This window comes from Sturnus vulgaris, chromosome Z (assembly GCF_052056855.1).
Source record: "Sturnus vulgaris isolate bStuVul1 chromosome Z, bStuVul1.hap1, whole genome shotgun sequence".
Classification (NCBI taxonomy): Eukaryota; Metazoa; Chordata; class Aves; order Passeriformes; family Sturnidae; genus Sturnus; species Sturnus vulgaris.
Window position 1 is genome coordinate 70,101,152 of NC_142283.1, and position 25,320 is coordinate 70,126,471.

General features: G+C 36.9%; 2 protein-coding genes across 8 annotated transcripts in view; both read left to right on the forward strand.

Moving 5' to 3' along the window:
• Window positions 1–5,360, forward strand: part of NUP155 (nucleoporin 155) — a 29,460-nt gene extending 24,100 nt beyond the window's left edge. For all 3 annotated transcript variants that reach the window (XM_014875555.2, XM_088156033.1, XM_088156035.1), the window contains 7 exons: window positions 382–511; window positions 775–888; window positions 1,341–1,461; window positions 1,910–2,020; window positions 2,779–2,915; window positions 3,540–3,640; window positions 4,789–5,360. In XM_014875555.2, the coding sequence (XP_014731041.2) occupies window positions 382–511; window positions 775–888; window positions 1,341–1,461; window positions 1,910–2,020; window positions 2,779–2,915; window positions 3,540–3,640; window positions 4,789–4,927 (853 nt within the window). In that variant the 3' untranslated portion in view covers window positions 4,928–5,360. The remainder of the gene's footprint in view (window positions 1–381; window positions 512–774; window positions 889–1,340; window positions 1,462–1,909; window positions 2,021–2,778; window positions 2,916–3,539; window positions 3,641–4,788) is intronic.
• Window positions 5,361–9,814: 4,454 nt separating this feature from the next.
• Window positions 9,815–25,320, forward strand: part of CPLANE1 (ciliogenesis and planar polarity effector complex subunit 1) — a 57,689-nt gene continuing 42,183 nt past the window's right edge. For 3 of the 5 annotated variants that reach the window (XR_015799527.1, XR_015799528.1, XR_015799529.1), the window contains exons 1-14: window positions 9,815–10,243; window positions 11,031–11,166; window positions 11,350–11,469; window positions 12,266–12,492; window positions 12,840–12,946; window positions 14,663–14,819; window positions 15,580–15,683; window positions 15,821–16,003; window positions 17,355–17,604; window positions 18,569–18,721; window positions 19,974–20,731; window positions 23,040–23,224; window positions 24,009–24,089; window positions 24,908–25,072. Coding sequence is in view for 1 of the 5 variants with exons in the window: in XM_088156641.1 (XP_088012767.1) it covers window positions 10,163–10,243; window positions 11,031–11,166; window positions 11,350–11,469; window positions 12,266–12,492; window positions 12,840–12,946; window positions 14,663–14,819; window positions 15,580–15,683; window positions 15,821–16,003; window positions 17,355–17,604; window positions 18,569–18,721; window positions 19,974–20,731; window positions 23,040–23,224; window positions 24,009–24,089; window positions 24,908–25,072 (2,707 nt within the window). In the remaining 4 variants the exon portion in view is untranslated. The remainder of the gene's footprint in view (window positions 10,244–11,030; window positions 11,167–11,349; window positions 11,470–12,265; window positions 12,493–12,839; window positions 12,947–14,662; window positions 14,820–15,579; window positions 15,684–15,820; window positions 16,004–17,354; window positions 17,605–18,568; window positions 18,722–19,973; window positions 20,732–23,039; window positions 23,225–24,008; window positions 24,090–24,907; window positions 25,073–25,320) is intronic. The other 2 variants (XR_015799526.1, XM_088156641.1) reach the window with 2 other exon arrangements.

Genomic DNA, 25,320 nt, shown 5'->3' on the forward strand with positions numbered 1-25,320 from the left:
GAGAGAATTAGGGAAAAAAATCAAAACCTTTCGTGTAAGTACTTTAAGAAAAGGAGGTTTTCTCAAAAAAAAAAAAATCCAGAGTATGTTAGCTTTACATCTAGGCAATTATTGGAAATAAATGATAACGTTTATTTTTGTATTATACATTACTTTGCAATGTATTTTCTGTAATTACAGTACATTAAGTGGACAGTTCTTACTGAGTACACTAGAACTGAGCTTGCAGCAAAGATGGAGTTATATGGTAGGATTGTGTCCTGTATGATACAGTAAAATCTGGAAAAAGCATATATTGCTTCCTATAGTCTAGCTAGAATATAACTAACCCTTAAATAATTATATTAAGTACTCATTTCATTATGAATTTTTTTTTTGCAGCACAGAAATTTCTCTTCAGCAGCGTCTTGAATACATTGCGCGTGCCATTTTGAGTGCCAAAAGTTCCACTGCCATATCCTCTTTAGCTGCAGATGGTGAATTCCTACATGAGCTAGAAGAGAAAATGGAAGTAAGAAAAAATACTAATCTCAGCTACGCTGTAAATGCATTATTTCATTTTGTCTCATTGGCACATAACAGTTTTTTTATCAGTTCTTTATAAAGCTGTGCTTTCTTCCTGGCATGGCAAAGTTAGGCAGTTGAAAATAGTCTGAATGGTGTAAGGCAGCAACATTTCTACATTTAAATAAGCTAAAGTTAATTCTGGCTGTATTCTTTAATTTTGACTAAATTAATTCAATCTTGAAATACTGTATTTTCCTCTTAAACAAGGTTGCAAGGATCCAGCTTCAAATACAAGAAACATTACAGCGGCAGTATTCCCATCATTCTTCAGTACAAGATGCAATCTCCCAGCTTGATGCTGAGCTGATGGATATAACCAAGGTGATTGAAATTTTCTTGTGTTAAAGTCCAATTTATCAAATTTTTCGGGAGGAAAATGTTATGCCAGGAATGATTCTTTGCTGACTAGGAAGAGTAATAGGCAGTTTATCATTCCTGGTCTCAGAATGTCTATTACCCTGGACTGTCATTTTCTGTATTTTAATAGTCTTTCAGTCTTTGGTATTTTAATTTCTTTCAGATGTTTATCTTCATTATGAAGTCTCTTAGATTTCTTCATTCGTTGAAAAAATTGTTGGAAAATAAAGTTTTCATTTGAAATTCATATAAAATTTAGTGTTGTATCTGAGAAATGAAACTAAATGTAGCAAAAAAGTAGTTCACTGGTTGACAACAGTTACTGAATTTCCATCTTGTCTATCAGACAAAATAAGGAGCAACTGATTTTATTTGATTCTACATGTAAGGTAAAGCTTGGTAATTTTTTTTTTCAGCTCTATGGAGAATTCGCTGACCCTTTTAAGCTCTCGGAGTGTAAGCTTGCAATTATACATTGTGCAGGTCATTCTGATCCTATCTTGGTGCAAACTCTCTGGCAAGAGGTCATTGAAAAAGGTAGGTCTTAATGGAGTAGTAGTTGTGATGATCTCTCTCATCCTTTACTATAAGTTAGTAATACACTCTCTGTTCCTGTTGGTTTTGATTTACTTTTTTTCACCTTGGTTTTTAGGCTCAAGTTTACCATTGTACAAACAACATTGATAGAAATCTAAGAGAAAATCTGTCTCGTAGTGGGTTTTTTGTAGAGTTCTGTAATATGATTTTGTTAGTTTGTGGTTTTTATGTAGGTTTGCATGGAACTTCACGGAAGCATAAAACCTTACAAATGTACATGCAAACACACTGGAAAATGTTGCATTTTTACTTCCATGTGCTGAGTTTTTGTTGATAAAAGTGTAATATTTTCATATATTGTTTATAAGTTTAGGTTCCTCAGTGTCATTCTGTATAAATGTTGAACTTTTCCGGATATTCTTTTTAAGTGTTTTCTTTTCACTTCCAGAGTTGAGCGACAGTGTATCTCTGAGCCCTGCTGACAGAATGCAAGCGCTTTGTCTGAAGTTGGCATTGCTTGGAAAGATCTATGCTGGCACACCTCGCTACTTTCCTTTAGGCAAGTTGTTCGGCTGCATAGTAAATAAGCATATGTGTTTGATGGATGGGCTTCAGCTTTTTTTTTAGAATCTTAAAAAGATTTTTAACTAAGAAATGTTTCTCATTGTTTAATCTCAAAAGAAATGGGAAATAAATGATGTTTAGGTGCCAGCAGCAGTTACTTTTGGATGGCTGTGCAGATCCCATTTTAGAAAGTAGTTAAGTTTGCATCAAAGCACAATGTACAAAATATGTATGTATACATTTTAAGATTTTAAGCAAGCACATTTATCTGCTGTTACTTGAAATTCTATATAAACCATCTGCCATCTGAAGGGGTAGATTCTGAAAACAATTCAGGAGATTTCTGGATCATTTTTAGAATTTCTACTTTTCTGATGCACGTATGTTTTGACAAGATGCTGTTATATAAAAACCTGGCAAATATATTGTTCAGCAGTAAATCTTCTTTTATAATACTAAAATATTGTGCAACAACATTAAATATGAACATTTAGTGCTAACTAATACACTGTTAATTGTTACAGGCACTTAAACAAGCTTGAGTAGTTTTGCTGGCCATTATAGCAAATGTTGTGGTGGTAGTATGTGTTTTGTGTAGAAACAAAAGATAATGAACTGTTCTTAACATGGCAAAACCGTAACAAAGTACTAAGTATAAGTAATCCCTGCCATGCACTGCTCTTAAATGCCTTTGTTTCCTAGACTCCCAGTAATAAGGTAGAACCTAAATGTTCCCTCATTTATGTCCTCCAGATTTTCTAGTGCAGTTTCTAGAGCAACAAGTCTGCACTTTGAACTGGGATGTTGGTTTTGTAACATACACCATGCAAGAAATTGGAGTGCCATTGCCAAGGCTGCTTGAAGTATATGACCAGCTGTTCAAAGCACGGGTAAGGAAAATAGCACAAAATAAAAATTCTGTTTTCAACTATTACCAAGGTCTCTCTTTAGTATGAAACATGAAATAATATAAGGTAGGATATAACAAAATATGCGTTCAAAGCTTTGCTTTCTTTACTCAAAGGCTTTTAAAATGCTGCATTTTCCCCCCAATAAAATCTGTGGATTATTAATTTCATCCCCAGACCATGATGAGGGGCTGAAATTTGTTAATTCTTTTAGTTCACCTGGAGCTAGTTTAGGATGATATAGGACTAGAATTCTTATATTGCAGAAGGAACAGCCTATACTGAATATATTAATTTTGTTTCCTAATAATGATTAAAATTTGTTGTATTACTACATTTGTCTGATCTATTGATGCAATAAATAAGGAGATGTGACTTGTGTGGTAATGGAAAACTGAGATAAATCTATGTATATTTTCATATGTAATTTAAAATAATATTTAAATGTAGACTTAAATATAGATAAAGTTAGAATTACCATTTATCTAACTCTTTTGATACAATAAATAATTGCTACAGCTAGCAGTTCTGTGCTCGTGACACACTTCTTTTTGTCTTGTCTCCTTAATATTTGTGTCCTTAATATTCTGTGATTTTGTTTTTTAGGATCCATATTGGAGTAGAATGAAAAAGCCTTTGCACCTCTTAGAGTGTATTCATGTATTACTATCAGGATATGTACAGGATCCAAGCAGAGTACCTATGAGGTAAAAGGATATATATCCTAATGAATAGTGAAACATAAAATATTATAAAATACTTCACTCCAGAAATTCCCAAAGCTTTTCTTCTTTTCTTTTGGGCGAATTTAGTATTTTATTCCTAATAATTATCATTCAAAACCATTTGGCAGAAACTTGAAGAATTCTCCCTTATAAACTTCCATAAAGGTAATTTTCTTCACATCCCTGAAAGATCCATGAGGAACTGAGAGGATTATTTTGTAATTTTTGGCAGTATAATTTAAGGACTAGTTCAGACAAATCTGATGGAATGTGTGAAAGTGAGGGAAAACAAGAATTGGGCATTTTGTGATTGAAACAGTGAACTGTTTCATGTACAAATTCTAGAAGCTCTTAGTTACTCTAGAAAAGAGCAGGCCAAACATCGGGATGGATCTTCCCCAATTGTTTTTAAGAGGCTGATGATGAATCAGTCCCCAAGACTAAAATTCAGCTTAGTTCACATCAGGAAAAACTTAGGTGTAATAATAGAAAAAGTTTCTAGTGAAAAAAAGATAGCTAAGTACCTAAAAAAGTTGCCTACAACAAAAACAAAAAGCAGAACTAGGCAAAGCCTTGACAACTCTTCTAAACATAGACATTTTGAAAAATATACATATAAATATGCCGTGTTAACATACAGTTTACTTCTATCTTTTATCACTTTATTGGTCTTTTATGGTTGGCTGATTTAAATACTCTACTAGAACTTTTGTGAATGTTGTCTGACTTTAATACCTATTTAGATAATCTATAAATTGAGATTTGGTTATAATTTAAGACATTTAAACTGCTATCTAAATTAATAGCTTATACACTTACCATAATATCGAAAGTAGTATCTAAATAGTTCACATTGCTATAAACTGTTCCATGCTTTTATAGTTTATATTTAATATCAGATAAATAGTAATGGGTCATTTATTTTCCCATTATGCCTTAGTCACAGGCATTACATGTCAAAAATAAATTTCTCTTAATGAATAGTTAAATACTTAAAAAATAGCTGACAGATGTCTTACTGATAGGGTATTCCATTGCAACTCAAAGAATGCTCATGTTCTCTAGTTCAGATGAATTCTAAGATACGGGATTAAAAAGGAACTCGTTGTTATTCTGTGTTTTCTTCGCAGGCGACAGTTCACAAATATTTGCTTGGATGCTGTTAGTTGCTACCTGGTTGAACTTCAGTCTATGAGCCCCACACTAATGGTGCAGACTACTATTGGGAATTTTAAATCTCTACAGGCCAAGTTAGAACGGCTTCACTGATTGACTAATACAAGAACAGAATCATTAGTGCAGATAATACAAACTGAAATAAAGGTTCAGATGGTGGCACTGAATTATGAATGAACAAATCTTCAGAAAAAAATCCTGAGAGAGTTTTCTCCTGCCATGGTTATCAAATATGTTATTCATGCTATTCTCAAAGTATCTACAAATTGTAGAATGTAAATGTGACAAATGGAGTTTCTTTTACTTTTACTACTAGTAGTTTTTTTTAATGATAGAAAGTTTGGTTTTTTTTTTTTTATACTGATGGAATAGAACACATTGTGTGATCTTTGCCTTGGGGATAAAGAATATTTTAAAAATATTTTATTTTTCTTTGTTTCAAATAATGGGGAAAAGCAAGTTATTTTCCCTAATCCATCTTAATATGTTGTATCTTTTAAAATCAAATAAAGAAGTCAAAAAGCAACTTCCGTATATTTTTATTATGTGTACACAAACACCAAATTGTATACGCACCTAGAATCCCCTCCCTGCCCTGCTGCCCACGGGGCTCTGGATGCAGCCCAGGACACGTTTGGCTCTCTGGGCTGGGAGTGCCATGGCCAGGGCATGTCCAGCCTCTCACCCACAGCACCCCCAAGCCCTTCTGGGCAGGGCTGCTCTGGGGCTGTTCATGCCCAGCCTGTGCTGATACCAGGGGTTGATCTGACCCAGGTGCAGCACCAGCACTTGGTCTGGTTAAACCTTAGGAGATTCCCATAGGCCCATTCCTCATTTGCAGACTTTGCTGATGGTGCATTCAATTCCATTGTCATTAGGGAAGGTACTAAATAACTGTCCCAATACCTGGGACCCCTGAAGGACATCACTTGTCACTGATGTCCATGAGTTGACCACTGTCCTCTGGATGTGATCGTCAAACCAATTCCTTACTCACTAAACAGATCATGCATCAAACCCATGTCTCTCAAATTTAGAGAGAAGGATATGTGGGGACCATCTGAAAGGCTTTACAGAAGTCTAAAAAAATGCCACCTGTAGCCCTTCATTTATCCACTGTTGGAGTCACTCCATCATGAAGGTAACTGGGTTGGTCAGGCATGACTTACCCTTGGTGAAGCTGTGCTGGTTGTCCCAAATCACTTCTCTGTCCTCCAGGTGCCTGAGCACAATTTCTAGGATAATCTGTTCCATGATCTTCCCAGGCACAGAGGGGAAGCCGACAGGTTAGTAGTTCCCAGGGTTGTTCTTCCTTCTCTTTTTAAAAATGGATACATTTTCTTCAGTCACCTGAGTCTTCATTTGACTGCCATGACTTTTCATTTATCAGGGAAAGTGCCTTGGGAACTACATCAGACAATGCCTTCGGGACTCTAGGGTGCATCTCACCAGGTCCTATAGACTTAGATAAATTCAAGTTACTTAAGTCATCATGAACCTGATCTTCCCTTGCAGTGGGAAGTACTTTCCTTCCCCACCCTCCATCCTGCTGTCCATCAACCCAAGAGGTGTGGGAAGAGAGGTTTCCATTGAAGACTGAGGAAAAAATGTTGAATACCTCGGCCTTCATCTGTTAACAGTTTTCCATCACTGTTTGTCAGGGAGGTTATACCTTCTCTGATCTTCATTTTCTAGTTCACATATCTGTAGAAGCCTTTCCTGTTATTCCTTATGTCCCTTGCCAGGTTCAGTTCCAGCTTCTCCTTGGCCTTCCTCACCTCATCCCTAAATAACCAATCCTTCTCTATATTCTTCCTAGATTCCATGTCCTAGTTTCCATTATCTGCACTTCTTTCCCTTTAGTCTGATCAGTAGTTCCCTAATCTGCCATGCTGGTCCCTTGGCTCCCTTGCTCAATTTCTTGCTTCTGAGGATTGCTAGGTTTTGTACTCTATGGAAGACAAAAAAAAAATCCATTGGAAGAGGGTTTTAATCCATCAGCCTCTAGGTTATGGGTGGGCCCAGCACGCTTCCCCTGCTCCACTCTGCTCCTCCCAGTGCCTCTCAAGGCACATGGGACCCCCATCAAAGGGCCTTTGTCCAGACGAGGGGAATGAAAAGTTGGAGAATGAAGGCATCAATCCTGCTGCTTCTCACATGCTGAGAGAGATACAGTGCCTTTACTATGAAATATGATTGCTCTAAAATTTTGCCTAAAGTACATTTCTTTCTCTATGAACTACCAAATACATTCTGGTGATTTTAAGCCAGCAAATGCACTCAGTAAAGTAATATAAAAGTTAAAATACAGCACTTTTTAACCTTGTTAGATGGAAAAAGAGGTGAAATATTAGAATTAGCTTTTCTTCTGTTAGTGTAGAAAACTCCTTACAAAGTATTTAAATAGAAGTAGTCCTGTGTGTACTGGGAAAAATACTTGCTTTCCATATAAAATATGCCATCTTTAAGCATTAGAAGTTATCTTCTACTAAGCTACGTTTCATACCAATGATGTCATACATTTACCTGATCTTGTTAGTGTAGTTCTCTTCATACAAATAATGTCTGAAGTCTTACCTCATGTATTTAACTAAATTTCAATATTTGCATAAAAAATATGTTGTGTTCAGCCACATTCGTAATCTATGTGATTACTAAACAGATTTCTATTTTCAGATTTGGAGAAATAACTGAAAAGTTGGGAACAGACACAAATCACAGACTTGAAGTTCAGCTTTTCTGGGTTTTTCTCCAGTTAATGGCATTAGGATCCCTCTGACAACATTGTAAATTTATCAAAGTAGTAATATTTCAAAGTATATCACAAGTTACGTCTGATATTTTTCAGATGACAGCAGGTCATTCCAGTTTACACATAACCTTTTGTTTTCATAACACTTGCTCTACTCTCAGCTGGAGAAAGGATAGGTTCTGTTTCTCAATTTAAATTTGGAGGTATGTGGAAAACTGGGATCAAAGGGGAAAAGGATGGGTTAATGCAATAGATGAAATAAAGGATGGTAGTCACAGGGAAGTAACAGACCAATATAAATGTGAAACATTGCTCATTAACAATATTATCAATGTCTCTTTAATTCTTTTTCTTCTGTAACTTTCAATCAAGACTGTGATTAGAGAAAGGTGGCAGAAGGTGGGAACAAGGGTGAGTTGCAAAGAATAGCTGCTTCGAGGGCGTGACAGCTTACCCTACTTGTATTTCAACCTTGTCATGGTTTAGTCCCCTTTAACAAGTAGCACACCATCACTTCTCACTCCCACACCCCTTTTCATAGGATAGGGGGAATTGGAATTAAGGTAAAATCCATAGGTTGACATAACCGTTTAACAATTGAAAAAAAAGTAAAGTAATAGTAACAAAAAAGGGAGGTAACAAAAAGAGAGGAATAAAACCAAGAAACACAAGTAAGGCATAATGCAATTGCTGTCCCTGGGCAGTGATGGGCTCCTCCGGCCCAACTGCCTTGGGTTATATACTGAGCATGACGTTCCATGGTGTGGAAAATCCCCTTGGCCAGTTCATGTCAGCCCTCCCGGCCATGTTCCCTCCTGTCTTCTTGTGTGTCTGCTCAGTGGCAGAGCACAGGACACTGAAAACTCTTTTATACAGAGTACATACTGCGGTGCAACAACTGAAGCATCAGTATGTTATCAACATCATTTTGCTACATCAAAAACATAGCACCGTACCAGCTACTTGGAAGAAAGTTAATTTTATCTCAGCTGAAAGCAAGACAACCCAAATTCATGTATTGTACAGAGAAAGTTGGTCTCGTACGACTATGTCTCTTGCTGTTACTCATACCCCACATCCCCAAATACTGATACGGATGCAAATTTTCCCCCATGGAGTCTGGAGCCGTGTGCCCTGTTACCTGTGGGTTCTTGCCACAGGCAATCCATGGTGTCTGGCTTTCCCCACTGAGGGAGTCACGTCGATCATCAAATCTCCATAGTCTGTTTTCTTGACACATGAGACTTCACTGAACCCTAAAATGGTCTGAGTTGGAAGGGACGTTAGAGATCAAATAGTTCAACTCCTCTGCCATATGCAGGGATACCTTCAACTAGACCAGGTTGCTCAGAGCCCCATCCAAGGCCCCAGGCCTTCAGTGTGACCTCTGCCAGTGCCTCACCGCCCTCAAAGAATGTATTTATTTAATGTATATATTTTCTCTTTTAGTTTAAACCTACTCCCCTTTATTCTACACACCCTTGCTGAAAGTCCCATTTTCCTCTTTTTTAATAAGCCTCTGTTAAGTACTGATTCGCTTCAATGAGGTTTCCGCAGAACTTTCTGTAGGCTGAAAAGCCCAGCTCTCTCAGCCTGTCCTCATAGGAGAGGTGTTCCTGATTTTGATACTGGTGCGCTCCTACCGCTGGGGACCCCAGGCTGGGTGCAGCGCTCCGGGCGGGGTCTCACCAGAGCAGAGCGGAGAGGCCGAACCCCTTCCGTCAACCTGAGCACGCTGCTTTGAATACAGCCCAGGATGCAGGCGGAGACTTCCACCCGTTTTGCCAAGCCGGCGCGTTCAGAGATGCGGGGTTAAGCAGCAGCGACGCGCGGGAAGGCCCGCCCTGAACGCCGGGATCCTCCCGCCGGGGGCCGCGGGGCGGGGCTGCGGCTGCGGCTGCGCTCTGGGCTCTGCGCCGGCCCGGAGACTGCGGCTGCGCGGGGAGAGCGCGGGGCGGCGGGGCCGGGCTCCCTCAGCGCCCCGGCTCCAGTGGGCGAGCAGCGGTCCGGGCGCGCAGCGCCTCCCGCTGCTCCTGCCCCGGGGCAAGAGTCCGCCCCGGGGGCCGTCTCCGCCCGGACGGGCACAGGCAGCGCGGGTGGCCGCGGGTGGCGCCCGGCGGCGGGAGAAGCCTTGCCGCCCCTCGCTCCCCCCGCTGCGGGGAGCGGCTGGCCCCGCGCCTGGCCGGCGCCCCGGCCCTGGAGTTCCTGGTCTCCCGCCGGACGAGGCTGCAGGACGTTTTCCTCGTCTTGTGCATTTTTTGAGTTCTTAGCAATGTACTTGCGGCTTCTCTCTCTGAACTCCTTCTGAACGAGCGTGACCCGCGCCGCTGAGCCGCACATCGCCCGTGAGCCACCCGGAGAAAAACGTAGTTTGGAAGTACGGATAAGCATCAGTTCTCTTTGTGTTTAGCAGGAAGCTGCTAAAGATAGTCAAGTTGGTGTCTGAATTCCTCTCCTCTGCACCTACCCGCAGATAACAAAAATTTCTGGTCTATTTTTTTTTCTTTCTTCAGTTTTTCTATAAATGTGTAAAAAACCACTATTTGCTTTAATGGTTGCCTGGAGGTTTAGTAAGAATGGAGATTAAGCTAGATGTGCTCATCTCTACGTGTATCAAGCAAAGAAAACCATGGCCTCGCATATCATGGGTTGGACAGGTAATAAACTCTGAGTTTTAGTTGTGTAATGCTTTGCACTTCCATTTGCTCTAGGAAGATGTTAAAAACAACCTCAGGAAGTATTTTGAGTGACCTTAAGAGTTATAAAATAAATGACTTTTATCTTATTGATATGAGGCTGGATTTAAAATTTCTCAGACAAACATTGCAGAGCCTTTTTTTTTCCTACCCCAAAGACCCACACCTTAGATGAGATTGTTGTTTTGATGGTTCTAGTTTTTCATAATCATTTTTACAGTACATTGTGGGAAATGTGGGGAAATTATTATTTTTCCCCATTTCGTCCTGCATCTCTTGAAAGGCATACTTTTTTAGACTACTTTGATAAAATCACACTGCATTTTTTCTTCTATGATTTGAATTTAAGTAGGGAGCAATTTAAGGCTGATTCTTTTTTTTAGTTTCTATTGCAGTCACTGGTAATTATCTCACTGAATTAAACACTACAAGACAAGATAGCTAATGTCCAATTTTTGTCATTTTTAACAGGTAGTTTAGCAGAGATACTTTGAACTTTTTAATAATGATTGTAAGATCAGTTTGGTATTTTGAAACTGGTGAATCAAATTAATCATCACTGTAAGCCTATGCTAGATATAATGTACTGTAAAGCAAATATGCCAAAAAAATGAAATTAGCGTGCAGTTGCTGCCTTACTGTATTTTTTAAAATTATTTTCCCCTAATATTTATCTCTGTATTATTCTGTATGCCTGTGCAGAAAATAGCATTTTGGAAAATTAAATGCTTTCTTATTCTTTCAATAGGAAAAAGAGGCTGTTTTTCTTCTAGATGGTAAACATATAAATGAAATTAACCTGGCGTCAGGGAAGACAAAGAAGAAAATCCCTTTGCTGCAGTCATTGTTGAAAAATGTGGTTGTCTTAACAACATCAGGAAATGGTTAAGTATAATACCTTATGTATTATAACCTCAGGTTATTTTATTTGTATTTGTAACCGTCTAGAAAGGCAGATATCTAAAGGATCTGCCAATTCGCTTAAAACTGTGGCTAAGATGGAGGCAAAGTAATTTTAAGTACTCCATAGTAATATCCTTCAAATTTCTCTCCCCCAACCAATACAGCTGCTTGGTTGGCAGGAATACTTACAACAGGAGAGCTGTTTCTTTGGAATAGAGATCAGGACTGCTTGAAAATTGTGCCAGCAGTTGAAGAGTCCAAGAAAGCATTAGCAGCAGCACAAGGTAGGTTTTTTCAATTAATCCTGTGGAAAAATGGAATAAAGGGGAAGTTGTTTTCCTTTCTTTTACATGAGTAAAAACTGTAATCTCACTTTGGTTTGCATTTCTATAATTTGCGTGTTAGCTAAACTTTTGCAAATGTCATTTGAGTGGTACAGGTTTTTCATTTAGTAAACCCTTGTAAATAGTTTATTTATAGATACTGTAAGTGTATTTATTATTGGTTATTCTTTTACTGTAAAACATTTCTGACTAGGTTGTCAATTAGGGCAGATGTACATTTAATGTAAACAGTATATGGATAATTTGAAACTCTCTAGGTTTGCTTTTATTACAAATACTAGCTGGAAAGAATAAAATACAGACATATTTGTAAACTTAAGTATCAAATATTGTCTTGCGTTGGATATCATCACAGATACCAGCTTCTAAAGTTAAGTGTTGCATAAGAAATTCTGTCATTTCAGGGAAGATTAGTAGTATACCTAAGAGCTAAAAGTAATCCATCATAGAGCACTTAGACAATCTCAGGCAACATCTCTAATGGTATTTGAGTGTCGTGGGAAAGATAATTTGTAGGATGCATAGATATGAACATCCATCTGACTTTGCTGCTTCACAGGGCCAGCTATCAGTGATGAAGCTGGAAATTAAAGACACTTAACCTGGCAGCTTGGATTTCTTGTTAGAGATGAGAAGAAAAATTTTCGTTTTCTATTATTTTTAATTCTATGTCTGACAAAGGAACAGAAACCATCCTGGCACATTGTTGTGTGTGTTTGTTTGTTTTTTTCTCCAGAGTGTTTAATGAGGTTGTACTTGTATGTGTCTGGAGATGGCAGAAAGGTACTGTTAACTACTCCTACAGCATGTGTCTTTTTGTGGGAGAGCACAGAACATGAAAACATAGATTCTGGTAAAAACTCTCCTGGACGTTGGACACAAATTTTACCTGATGGATCAGTCATACTGCCTTCTACTGAAGAAAAAGAAATTGGAGTGGATGCTGCTTTCATACAAAATGAGGTAAAAAATAAACTCTAAAGCAATCATTTTATTTCTTAATTAAATTAGAGCCATAAGAGCTACAGTGAATTTTGAAAGCAATGCCTTCTTCTTTGGCATTTTGTGTCGCCTTAATATTTTGGTTCATGTTACATTTGATGACAACATAAGAAAGGTCATACTGGATCAGATCAGAGTTTCTGGCCCACTTATATTCTTGCCAGTCTTTATATTTCTGAATGGCGACATTCTGTTATTTAATTTGAATTGTAATAGCTATTGATCTAAATATATAGATAATTAAAGAGAAATTTGTGTGTTACAAGCTTTTTGGGGTTATTTTCATAATTTTCTCTTTTTTTTTACAGGTACTAGGTGATTGCTGTTTGTGTTCTTTTGTATTTTACTCTGATGAGTGTTTGGTGCTCACATTTTTGGTTCTTCGATGGCATGAAAATACCTTTAAAAATGTTAGGTAAGTTCAAAGATAACTGAAGTTACAATGGCATCAGGAATGTTTTAGTTATTTTTTAGAGCTGAGATTCAGAGATGCAACTGAGCTCATTTACATGGATGGTCAATTAGCCTATGGTTATTAGCATCTACTTATGCTTACATATGGATGTTTATAGTAATTGTAAAGCCATTTGCCCCTGTCCTTTACATGTCCCTTGTAGAATGTGTTTAATACAACAATATTTATTTACATATTCCATGCTTCATTATTAGCTTACACCTAGATAAAACTGGGTGTATTTATCATTTTGTGTGGGTAGCTATGTATACATATGCCTGTTGGCACACACATGTGCTTCAGTTTCGTAGTTTTTTGCATGATGATGATAGAATGTACTTTTCTTGTTTTGTCTTATATTGCTTATATATCTTACATATTCTTATATATTGCTTATATATCTTATATATCTTATATATTGCTTATATATCTTATATATTCTTGTACTGTGCAGATGTGAATCTCCAAACTACCTCTTCCTCTTCTTTAATATTTGGATTTGTGTATTTTATTGGTTTTCTGTTGCCCTTTTAATTTCTTTTTTGCATGATGAAGGTGTGCATATGCATTTCTTTATCTGGGTTGGGACCAAGTACTGAAATAGTTGTACTGATACAACCACTTAAAAGTGCAGTTGAGTTATAATCTGGAGCACATCTATAGTCCATTCCTCTTCCTGAGTGACATATATGTCTATGAGTTGAAATGGATATGCCCTCTGCAGGTGTTATTTGAATAACTTGCTAAAATTTTGCTCTGCATGTGATGATATGGTACAATTGCTTTTGTTATATTATGTCCTTTAGATGCTTAGTAATGATGTCCTCGTTGACCTAATCTTCAGTTTATCAGTGGCATGGTAATTCCTTTCTGGTACTATAAAAAAAATGAAATAGAGCATAATATACCCAGTGCAGAAATGCATATGTGTATATCTAGCTAGCTAGCTATCCACACCATAGTAATTGCAGCCTGAAATTGTAACTCCATTTCTCAGAGATTTTACTCATATATTCTTATGTTTAGTTTCACTGCTTCTGTTGTTTAATTCATTTTTTCATATTAATGCTCTTTTTTTTTCCTGTCAGATGGCATACTTCAAGACAGAATCTTTCTTGTGTTTTCTGTTATGTTTTAAATCTTTTTAGGATCACAGAATGGTTTGGATAGAAAGGAACTTGTGAAGTCCAACCTCTCTGCCATGGGCAGGAGCACCTTCCAGTAGATCAGGTTACTGGAAGCATAATCAAACATGTCATTGAACACTTCCAGTACCGTGTCATCCACAAATTTTTTGTTGAGACCACATACTGTTGATCTTCAAATTCTGAGTATTCCTGTGTGTTACAAGGTCTGAGGAAGCTGTTCCTGGCTAGAATGCAAGTGCCTCAATTACATGTCATTGATCTGTATATATTTCCATACTCTAGACTCACAAATACCAAAAAAATCCCATCCCATAAAAATAATTCTTAGTGCTCAGACATAATTTTTAAGCTTGTGTAAGTACAAAATATTTTTTCATTAGTAAGGCATTTGGAGAAAAACAGGTGTTTGTTTTTAATAGCTCGTGCTTTATATAGTTTTGTCTTGCATGGTTTTTTACTGTATAGGAATAATCCCATTCTGCAAAATGAAGTAACCACTTGTTTTTGTTATCTTTTTCTCGGTATTCAGTTTTTTGCCATACCAGATCCAGTGGGTACAGCAGACCTGTTCTCTCGTTAATTTGGTTCCTCAGTGTGTGTCTGTAAAGTCAAGAGGAGCTCTGCTGTGTGCATTTGCAAGAGATGGACTTCTGCTTGCAGTAGCTGTAAATCAAACTGATCCAAAGGTATGTATGACAGTGCATCATTTAAGCTAAGAGTTCAGTTTGAATGGAGCGGTAACAAGAATTTAAGAGCACAGTTTTAGGATGATTTCTAAGTACTCATAAGGGAACATGAAATTATATTTACATTGTTATCCGTAGCTAAAAACTTTTACTACAAGTCATAATTGTGTGTGGTGTTCAGTTAGAAGTTGGTATAAGATTCTCTGTCATTTTTAAACTGTAATAAAAAAAAAGTATTTTCAGTTACTTCATTGTATCTGCAAAGATTCTGGGTGATTCTCAGCGAAGCCTCAGTCTAACATGTTTTGGAGTTCCCACTTTTTAATGTTATCCCTTATTAATAACTCAGAGGTCAAATTTTAATGTACTTCTTAATGCTAATGATGACAGGGAATGTGTACCAGTGTTTTTGATGTACCGGGTTGGGACGATGCAATCCTTCAAAGTTCCTATTGTTAATTATCAGAAAGACTAAAGAAGAGTGATTTTATACTGAGTGTTTTAGAAAAAGTCACATTAAAAATAATATTAAATTACATATTAAATGTATAATAGTTCTTAGTTATCTTTCAAGTATAGAACAACATGTAGAATTCAATAAATGTTTAAATAGTAATAAATATTGAAATGCAATGTCATTTCCATGTATAATGATGTTACCAGTACACCAAATATAATGTTTAAGTTAATAGTAGAGTTTTCTTTACAACAATGACATTTTGATATAAGCATTTATGATGTCTTTATTTTTTCTTTCTAGGCCACTCAGGTTTTGATTTTAAACACCTTGAATTTTGTAACTGTTTCGGGTAGTCTTAAAGGTTGTAGTAGCAAGAATAGCATGACCCCATCCAGGTTCATCAGGTCAGTAATTGATGCTGTTTCTGCCGATGTTGGGGGTCTTTTGGTTTTGTGTTACAGTTTGTTAATTTTATAACTATCCTAACCTCTGATGCAGAAGTTTGACAGAGAAAAAATGTTTTTTTACCTGCCCAATTTAGATCTTACTGGGTTGGCGATATGAGTTGGACTCCTGATAGCCTTTTCTTGGCTTGCATGTTAAAACGTGGATGTTTGATTTTATTGACATGTATGGGAGAATTGCTGACCTTAATTGCTTCTGGATGCTCTGTGGAATTTGGACCAGCACAGTTTATTCCATTTCACCCACTAATAACATACAGGTAAAAGGGTTTAAAAAGGTTTATATGTTTCTGTCTTCTGATCTTACCTTATTTCTATCTTATGTATTATAATCTTGCATAAATGTTATCTTTCAAATTCACTCTTTTGCTTTTCATATGTCTTTCCAATATCTGTTTCTCATTCATAGTTCTCTTCTCTTGCTCATAATGCATTTGTCGTGATGAAAATTGACATTGTGACAATGTAAGTATACGTAAAGTGGTTTGTTTTCCTAGAAGTGTTTGTATTTATTAGTAATTAAAACTAGCATATTTTTATGATATAAGAAGAAATTAAACTTGCAGAAGTACTAGAAGTGCAAGTTTATTTTAATCCAGTGCTATTTCTCTGCTCATTGCTTAATTTTATGTAAAGAACCTTATATAAGATATTGTAAATGTCATATTTGCATGGACAAAAAGTAGTTAGTTTTTAAAGTGTTGCTTTGGGATTCTCCTGATTTAAATTCTGAGGTTATGCTGCTGGGTGCATGAGAGTGCAGAAGGATTTTGGATAACACATTTGAGTATAAACTGAAAGTAATACAGTCTAAATAGAGAAAACAAAAAAAAATCTTAACTTTTTTTTTTAAATCTTACTAACTTTGCATGACTTAAACCAGATAATGTGTAAATATAACAGCTTGTTAAGACATTTAAAGGAGTATTTTACCTTCTTACACTATCTGGTTGAAAAGTAAGATACTAAAATGTATTAAAATACATGAATTGTGATGATATATTGAATGTATGCAGCCACTTTTTTTTCAAATAAACACAATGTGGCTAATATTACAATACATGTATTACATAGCTTTCTGGAACTCAGGAGGGATTTCTGTATAAGAAAGACCTTTTTGAAAGAGAAGATTTAAGCGTTTATAAAATTTTTCAGTTGAATATCTGAACTGATGCTGAAATAATAAGATTCAGATTTGCAAGGGATTTTTGTCTTTCATGGATGACTTTCATAGCCTAACCCTTCAAATTTCATCTTCAAGCATTTGTCATACCAAATACAAGCTAGAAAGGAAAATGTTACATAGAAATTTAGAGCCTAATTATGAAAAAATACAAGTATCACTAATGAAATAATAAATGGATAGTGAAAGCTGATTTTAACTTACTTGAATTAAAAGGAGTTGCAGTTGTAGCAAAGTACTGGCATCTTGCAAGCATAAATAGTGTTACCCACAGTGCTCATCCTGCAAAAGTGTAGACGCTTCCCTATGATTCTGTAGGGATTTATTTGGGTAGTAGATTGCATGGTATTACATGTTATGAAATTACTCTGTTCGTGATTATTACATATGATACTTGCTTCTTGATTTTTGGTGTATTTCTATTTTAGACAGCACCACTCTTGTTGTCGAGATTCCAGCCAGTCTCTTGGTTCTTCAGATTCTGAACGTGACCTCATGAGACAGAGATTCTCTGTTGCTTCACATCCAAGACTACCCTACCTCGTTGTCTCTGATGGATACATGATAACACTGCTAAGATTTCCTAACAACTTTTCACCATCAGGATTTATAAGATCCCTTTTGCTTGATTCAACCCAAAAGCTTGAAAACATCCGTCAGAATTTGCTGAACTTCAGGGTAGGGTTATGAACCATATTATAAGTTTTAAGTAAAAAAAACAATGAAAAAGTGTAAATTCTAGACCGAGTACCTTTGAATTATGAAGTTGTTCAAGTGACCATATTGATACTCAAAGCAGTGAATACCGATTTCTTGAAATTTTATTCCTTTGATGTCTGAGTTATATTTCAGGAAAATGTAATGAGTGGGACAGTCTGAACTGTCACTGTACTATTTTTCTGGACCTGTCAAAGAAACAGGAATTTCTGTATCTGTAGAGTTCACTGGAGATGTTGACAGGCATTATGCTACTCTCATCAACTCACCCTCTCAGAATGATGCAGAAAAAATTCTGTAAATCCTTTATAACTTAGTCCCTTAGGGTACTGCATATATTTGGCCACTGGGTCTTCAGTCAGGGGTGGCAGTTCTGTCTCTTCTGAATTGAGCTAAGTCTGAGAAAAGAGAATCCATCGAAGGAAGAGGTCCTGCAACTGTTGCTGACCACACAAGATATAATAGATATATTATTCAGAATATTAGTGTTTGTTGATAGAATGCAGCTTCTCTTCTAATTCAGTTTCTATTCTGATTTTTGGAGAAGTGAGCTATCATGGTATTCCTGCATAAGCTAGAATAGTGAGTGAGGATTTGAGGATTTAAAGAGATATGTTACTAGTCAAAATGCAGAAAAAACATACATACAGGCAAATTTCTAGGGCTCTTTCAGGCATCAAGAAAGTTGATTCTTTCAATATGATGTAAACGGAAGTTGGTGTGGGAGAATTCTGCTTCCCCAAAGCATGGTCAAATGGTAGTTTGTTTCTGTGCAGCAGATGATTGCTGACCCATTCTCCCTGTCTGTCTGGGACTTTTGAACTGAAGCTCTTTATATCAGTAACCAATTTAATTGACTTGTTTAGAAAGTGTCTGTCTCGTTAGAAACTGATAATGTGTTTTCTGTTATTGTTATTTCTTTTAGTGTAAAGGGAGATCTCGGTACTTACGATCACTGGTGTCTTTAAAAGCTAGTCTTTTAAAACAAGTTCAAAACCAAAGTTCAATCTTTTCCACCATTCCAAAATTCCTGGAGGAGGACACAACAGAAATGAATGAGAAAACCACGGATTTACTGGTACTGAATACCATTTTTCCACTTATGATTGTGAATTTATCTAAGTTTAAGGTATTCTGAATGGAAATAACAGGGTGTGCTTTTTTAAAAATAATAATGGGTTCATTTATTTTAACTAGTGTTTTTTAATTAATTCAATATTCTAATTTTCTTTATAGGCATGAGGAATATACTTACTTTCTCAAACTGATACTTGATTTTTATTTTTAAGCAAGTTATTTTGTTCAGCTTGTTTTGACTTTTTGAAGAATGTCTGCCAATATACATATATATCAGTTTATTGTGTTTCAATACATAAAAAAGTTTGTTTTAGAAAAGATCTTAAGGATCATCCAGTTCCAGCCCCCTGCCAGGATGGGGGACATCTTTCATTTGACCAGGTTGCTCAAAGCCCCATCCAACCTTGCCTTGGATACTTCATGCATAGGGCAGCCACAGTTTCTCTGGGAAACCCATTCCAGTGTCTCAGCACTTCCAGAGTAAAGAAATTCTGCCTAATACCTTATCTAAGCCTGCCATCTCTCAGTTTAAAACCATTGCCTCTTGCCCTGTCACTACATGTTCCACATAAATGGAACATGCTCTCTTGTAGCCTCCTGCATGTAATGAAAGGTGCTGTAAGGTCTCCCTGCAAATCCAATACTTTAGCTTAACTTTGTAATAAAATGTAACATTAGCTGTTAGATATACTGGGACTGTAGACTAATTTAGTAACAGTCTTATTCTTAGTAAACAAGATACTTTATCCTGAATTTTAGAGGATTCTTTAATCAGTTTCAAAATCTGTATTTGTCTTTTGGAAAAATGGGCTTGTGATCATAGTTTTTGACAGCCTTTCCCAGCTTCATTTCATGCTTTTGAGTTTTGGTTTGTTCTTTGAAGCTTTTGAGCTTTTGTTGAATGACTTTTATATCTTACAGGTATCTGGCAAAATCTCTGTCTTGTACTCTAGACTTAATGAAGGGCAGGGTTTCACTTTCTGGTATAAAATCTACTGCTGTATTGGCAATGTAATTTTGTTGTTAGGTAATTTAATTTCTATCTGCCCAACTGTTTTGCAAATAACGATACTTAATTTGAGATTAAGATGAAACTGCAGTTTATTAAATATTTTAGCATTTAAGCAAGGTAATTAAGCATAAAAATTTCATTTATGAGACTGACTAACTGGTGATTCTTTGCAGTCTTTGTGCTCTCCCTCTCTCTCGATGAACTTGAATTAAACCGTTGATTTTTTGCTTGTCTGATTTAGGACCATGAAGAAGAATCAGATAATGAAAAGCAGTTTTACAATAGCCCTTCCAGCTTCTATAACCAAAGAATCTATTCATCTGTTACTAAAGCTGATGAAGGCTGCTTAGAATTCGCATCAATGTTTGATACCATCCATGCAGAAGATGATTTTGAAGAGAAAGATAAATCATCATTGGAACTGTATTCCATTCAGAAAAACCTCCTTGGTGCATGGCAGATAGGGATTTCAAAAAATATGGAAGAGAAAGACGCATTACTGAATTGCACAGTGAATTGCATTATACATTTTTTCAGCATTGTTCAGTTTGTGAAATGTACTTTGCTAAACCAGGATGCATCTTTAAACAAGTCTGTGAAGAATACTCAATGGATGCATTGTATCTTGAAATATTTTCAGCAGTGTTTGACTGTCTTGTACTGGCATTCAAGAGCCAGTGTGACTGGGCATCTGGCAAAGCTGACATTAGAAACTTTAAAACTGATGCTTATACAGCAACAAGATCAGTTGTTCTCAAAAAACCTTTTGGCAAGCTTCTGTCTTTTGAAAATGGTATCTCACACACTAAGCAGAGTGTGTATACTTCAGTACGAGAATTTTTTTGCATCTCCTGACAGTAATACTCTTGTGGAACTTGACTCCCTCACTGTGCCTGTTTTCTTAGTTCTTGATGACGATACTACTCAGCAGTTCAGCTCACTGAAATCTCTGCTTAGAGAGCATTCTCGAGTGAACCATGATGCGAAATCAGAAAAAAGGTATGAATAAGCTTTGCATGGGGAAAAGTATACAGCAAAACCAGGTTTGAAAAAATGTACGGCCAAACCAGCCATCACAGGCTTATGAAAGGCAGATCCTGCATGACCAACCTGGTCTTGTGTGACAGGTGACCTGCTTGATGGGTGAGGGAGAGGCTGTGGATATTGTGGATATTGTCTAACTGGACTTAGACATAGGCTCCCATAACTTTCTCCTGGAGAAACTGGCTGCTTGTGGCTTGGGTAGAAGCATTCTTTGCTGGGTTGAGATGGATTAATTGCTGATGTCTGGGCCTCGGAGGTGGTGGTGAGTGGAGTTACATCCAGCTGCAGCCAGTCACTGTGTTGTTCCTTAAGGCTCGGTATTGGGGCCAGCCCTGATTAATATCTTTATCAGTGATCTGGGTGAGGTGATCGAGAGCACCTTCAGTCAGTTCACAAATAACACTAAACTGAGTAGGAATGTTGATCTGCTGGAGGACAGAAAGGCTCTGCAGAGGGATCTGGACTGGCTGCATTGATAGGCTGAAGCCAGTGCTGTGGCGTTCAACAAGGCCGAGTACCAGGTCCTACCCTTGGGTCACAACAACCTTGTGCAGCACCACAGGCTGGGGTAGAGTGGCACCACTGACTGCACATGAGCCAGTTTGTGTGCCCAGGTGACACAAAAAAAGGCCAATGGAAGCCTGGCAGCAGGACCAGGCAAGTGTCTGGTCTGTACCTGGCACTAGGAAGCAGCACGTCAAATCCTATGTCCAGTCCTGGGCCCCACAGGATCTGAAAGAGTTGTCAAGTTGGACCAGATTGCCTGGGGAAGTGGGCTGAGCCTCCATTCCCATAGGTATTTAAAAGATGTATAGCTATGGTGTTTAGGGACATGGTTTAGTGATGGGCTGGGTAATGTTAATGGTTGGAGACGATGATCTTAAGAGTGTTTTCCAACCGAAGTGGTTCTATGTGATGGAATGAAAATTGTATGAATTAAAGTATCATGAAATATCTTTTGGGTTTTTTTCCTGCCTTTTACTCCATGGAAAGGCATGATAAACAGTTAAAGCACATAGATTAAGGCTCAGACCTATAGTTGAATATCGTTTAGTTATAGTGACTGAACTATACACTGCAGATCAGTTTGGAGATAACTGATGGGTTGGCAACTGACACCAGGCCTGGTGGTGCAGCATCAATCCAGATACTTCAACTTTAGATGCTTTTACTGTCTCTTGTGCATTTCACTCTTTCCTAGTTGTAAACTCTACAGAGCATGAGTCTGCTCATGTACAGTATATCAATGGTGTCAATTTAGTCAGCAAAGCTTTTATTCATTATGGATGTGATGTCTCAGAGCAGTAAGAAAAACCCATTTTTGGAAACTTACTAAACTGTCAGAGCTATTTCTTCCATACACCTAAACTTAACTGAAGTGTGCCATTCAACTTTTGGGAAAGTATACTGTTATCACTGGAATTTTTCTGTGCTGCAAAACTCCAGTGAATCAAAGTGTGCTATTCACATGAGCAGGCTTCTCCTTTCCAGAGATTTAGAACCTAGGTAGCATTATAGCTCATGAATTAATTCCTACTACAGTAAAAGGTGTTTCTTCAATATCCTTGAATATAGTACTGTGTTCACGGGAAATCTGATATGCAAGTTTCAGTTGTCTCAGAGAAGATATTCCATATTTTTGATTAATTGTGCACCAGTGGTGAGCACTGTGCATATGACTGACTCTATGTGTTAATTATGAACCCAGTAGTACTTCAAGATACAGGTGTGTTGCAGTTTTGTCTAAGCTTTTTCAAGCCTCTAACGATGTATATTTGCTTGTATTGTTAAACTTATTATGTATCTGAGCTGGTAGGTCTAATAGGACTATACTAGGCAGCAGGGACTTGCCAGCCCTAAAATCATACTCTGCAATCGTGTTATCTTGCCTTTACTTTTCTGTGTTATGCTTTAATTGTTTTTTTAATTAGTCTTGTTTAGAAAGATATTAATACTTCTTCTGAGGTTTCTCTGGGAGTATTTTGTTTCCCTGTTGTTTAGCTAGCAAAGGGATTAATTTTGGGGGTGTTTAGCTTCTTAAAGTAGATTGCTGTGCTTAAGAAAATTCTGAAGAATTAATATTTGTTAGTCAAAAATGAGGCAAAAAAGTGCTTCAATTTGTCCCCTCACTGAAATCAAGAAAGAAGTTTATAGAACTTAATTTTCAGGTGCATAATGCAAAATAAAAGAACATAAGAAATTTATGTAAGCAACTTCGTTAATTCTTGCTTAATTTCATAATATTATACTTCTTGAATTGCAGGTTGACTGTACTGTGGCGACTATTGTATAAGAAAGTGGTTTGGTATCAGATGCAGCTGAAAAGAAAAGTAAACAAGAATGCAGAAGAGGCTTCTGTTGTCTCATTGCTTTTAAGTCACATACAAGCAACCATCCAGTCTTCAGGAGTGACATTAGAACGTCATCTGAAAATTAATTCTGTATCTGGTTAGTAAAAATCTTGATTGAAAACTAGGAAAATTAGGTCCAACTTAACAATTGATAACTGCAAGATTTTTAAGAAGTGAACATCAGGACTTAAAATTCTTATCATAATTCTGTCTTAAATACTTAATAATACATACTGGTATGTCTGTAGATTGTATTATCATCTTTAGAGCTTGTTAAGCTAAATAAAAAGACTGAAATTGACTTCAGTTTGCTTTGAGCCATGTCCTAAAGAATCTGAAAGGAAGATTTTTAATTCTGATCTCCTGTGTTGTTTCTTCTGAAGTAAATGGGCATCACAATGTGTCTCTTACTGGATTTCTGTGAAGAACGCTTGTTCGCTCTATGTGATCATTGTGGGCATGAGCATGTTGTATTCACAAATGTAATATTTAACTGAGCATCTAAATTAGTGTAACCTAAGGTACTTGGTAATCTAGCATATTTATTTTCCAAACAGTATACAGTTGCAGCCTAATATCTTACACTTTACTGTCCTATGTTTTACCTTCCCTTTTTACTTCTACACTGCTAAACCCAGCTTCCCATTTCTGTCTCCTCTTCCTACATCACTCCTTACAATGCGTTAGCAACCTCCTGGAGGAGAGCTGATACATTACCTGTCCTGGCAAGGAGTGTTCAAAATCGGCTTCTCTCAGATGCTCAAAACTTAGACTTAATTGTGAGAAGTTTACTCTCTGATGCTGAAATAAGAGCATATGTATTTGTAACTGTAAAAGTAACTATGTAGAGCTTTTAATTTGTAAATGTGTGACTTTTATAGGTGAGGAGCAATTCCTTTTAGGGTCATATAGAGAATCTCTGGACATTTGGAAAAGATCTCTTTGTGAACTCAAGACAAAAGGTAAGAGATAAAATCTTTGAGGGTGGAGGGAGTACATTTTATAATCATTTTACATTTGTGACTCTGTTTGCCCTTCAAAAAGAGGGAGTGAGATGCATAAAGGGTGCATATTTGAAATTAAGATGGGATTAATAGATACCAGTCAAAATTTAAGTCTGGTTGCTCTCTGAGAAAATTCTGTGCATTTCTGTTTTAATAACAGAGCTTTCTTGTGATTATGAAGTACATGGTACAGAAAAGCTTGAGCTAAATTTGTGAGCAAGAAAGAGACAAAGAAAAACAGACGAACAAAAATCAATTCCTTTAGTAGCTGTAAAATGAAAATAATTAGTGTTTAGAAAGTAAAAAAACTTGTGTCAGGAGTTTTTGTAAGAATTGATTTGAAACAGATAGAGCAGAATCTCTTTCTAGGCATCATGAGAAAATTTTCTGCTGCTTATTAGAATAAAGAATACTTCATTGAGGAAAATTCAGAGTATTGGGGGTTTGGTGGATTCCACTGTGGTTCAGGCATTCTTTCTTTGAAGGCTAGGCACCCTTCAGCTCTCCTTCGTCTGTGTCTTAACAGTTATGCATAGTATTGTTTTGAAAACTGCCATATCTCTAGAAATAAAAATGTTGTGGATGAGCATTAGGGGCTGTATAGAAGAATCATATCCTAAAGTAGCTGCTCCTGATTTCTACTCCTCAAAGTGTATTGTTATGTAGATGTGTTTCTGAAGAGGAAAGAACTAGTACTTTTATTTGCTGCATCTGTTTTTGTATTTATTATTTCTCTTCCACTTGGACTTCTACCTTTTTTTAATCTTCTAATGCAGGAGGAAAAAGAGCATGTTTTCTTCAGCGTAGATACTATCTTGCAATACTGTTTTGTCACCTGTATCAGTATAACCTGTGTGAAGCTCAGGGACTCTGCGATCATCTGGTTAGGGAGATTCTAAGGCGGTCACAGCTCTCCACGAGTCAGATGGAAGAATTTTCTGGTATGTTTACATTGCCTAAAAGTGCAGTAAGGTATGTTAACACTGTTTGAATAACCTAGTGTCTAATTTCTGTGCCCTCACATGCACACCTGACAGCTTTTGACACTTTTCACTTCGCACTGTTTTCAGTGATTTTTTTTCTGATCCTCAGATGATATTTGAGCTGCACTTGTTGGAATATGTGTTTAGACAACTCTCATTGTCTACTAGTCACCTGCTAAATATTTTTAGACTCAAATCCTCTCAAA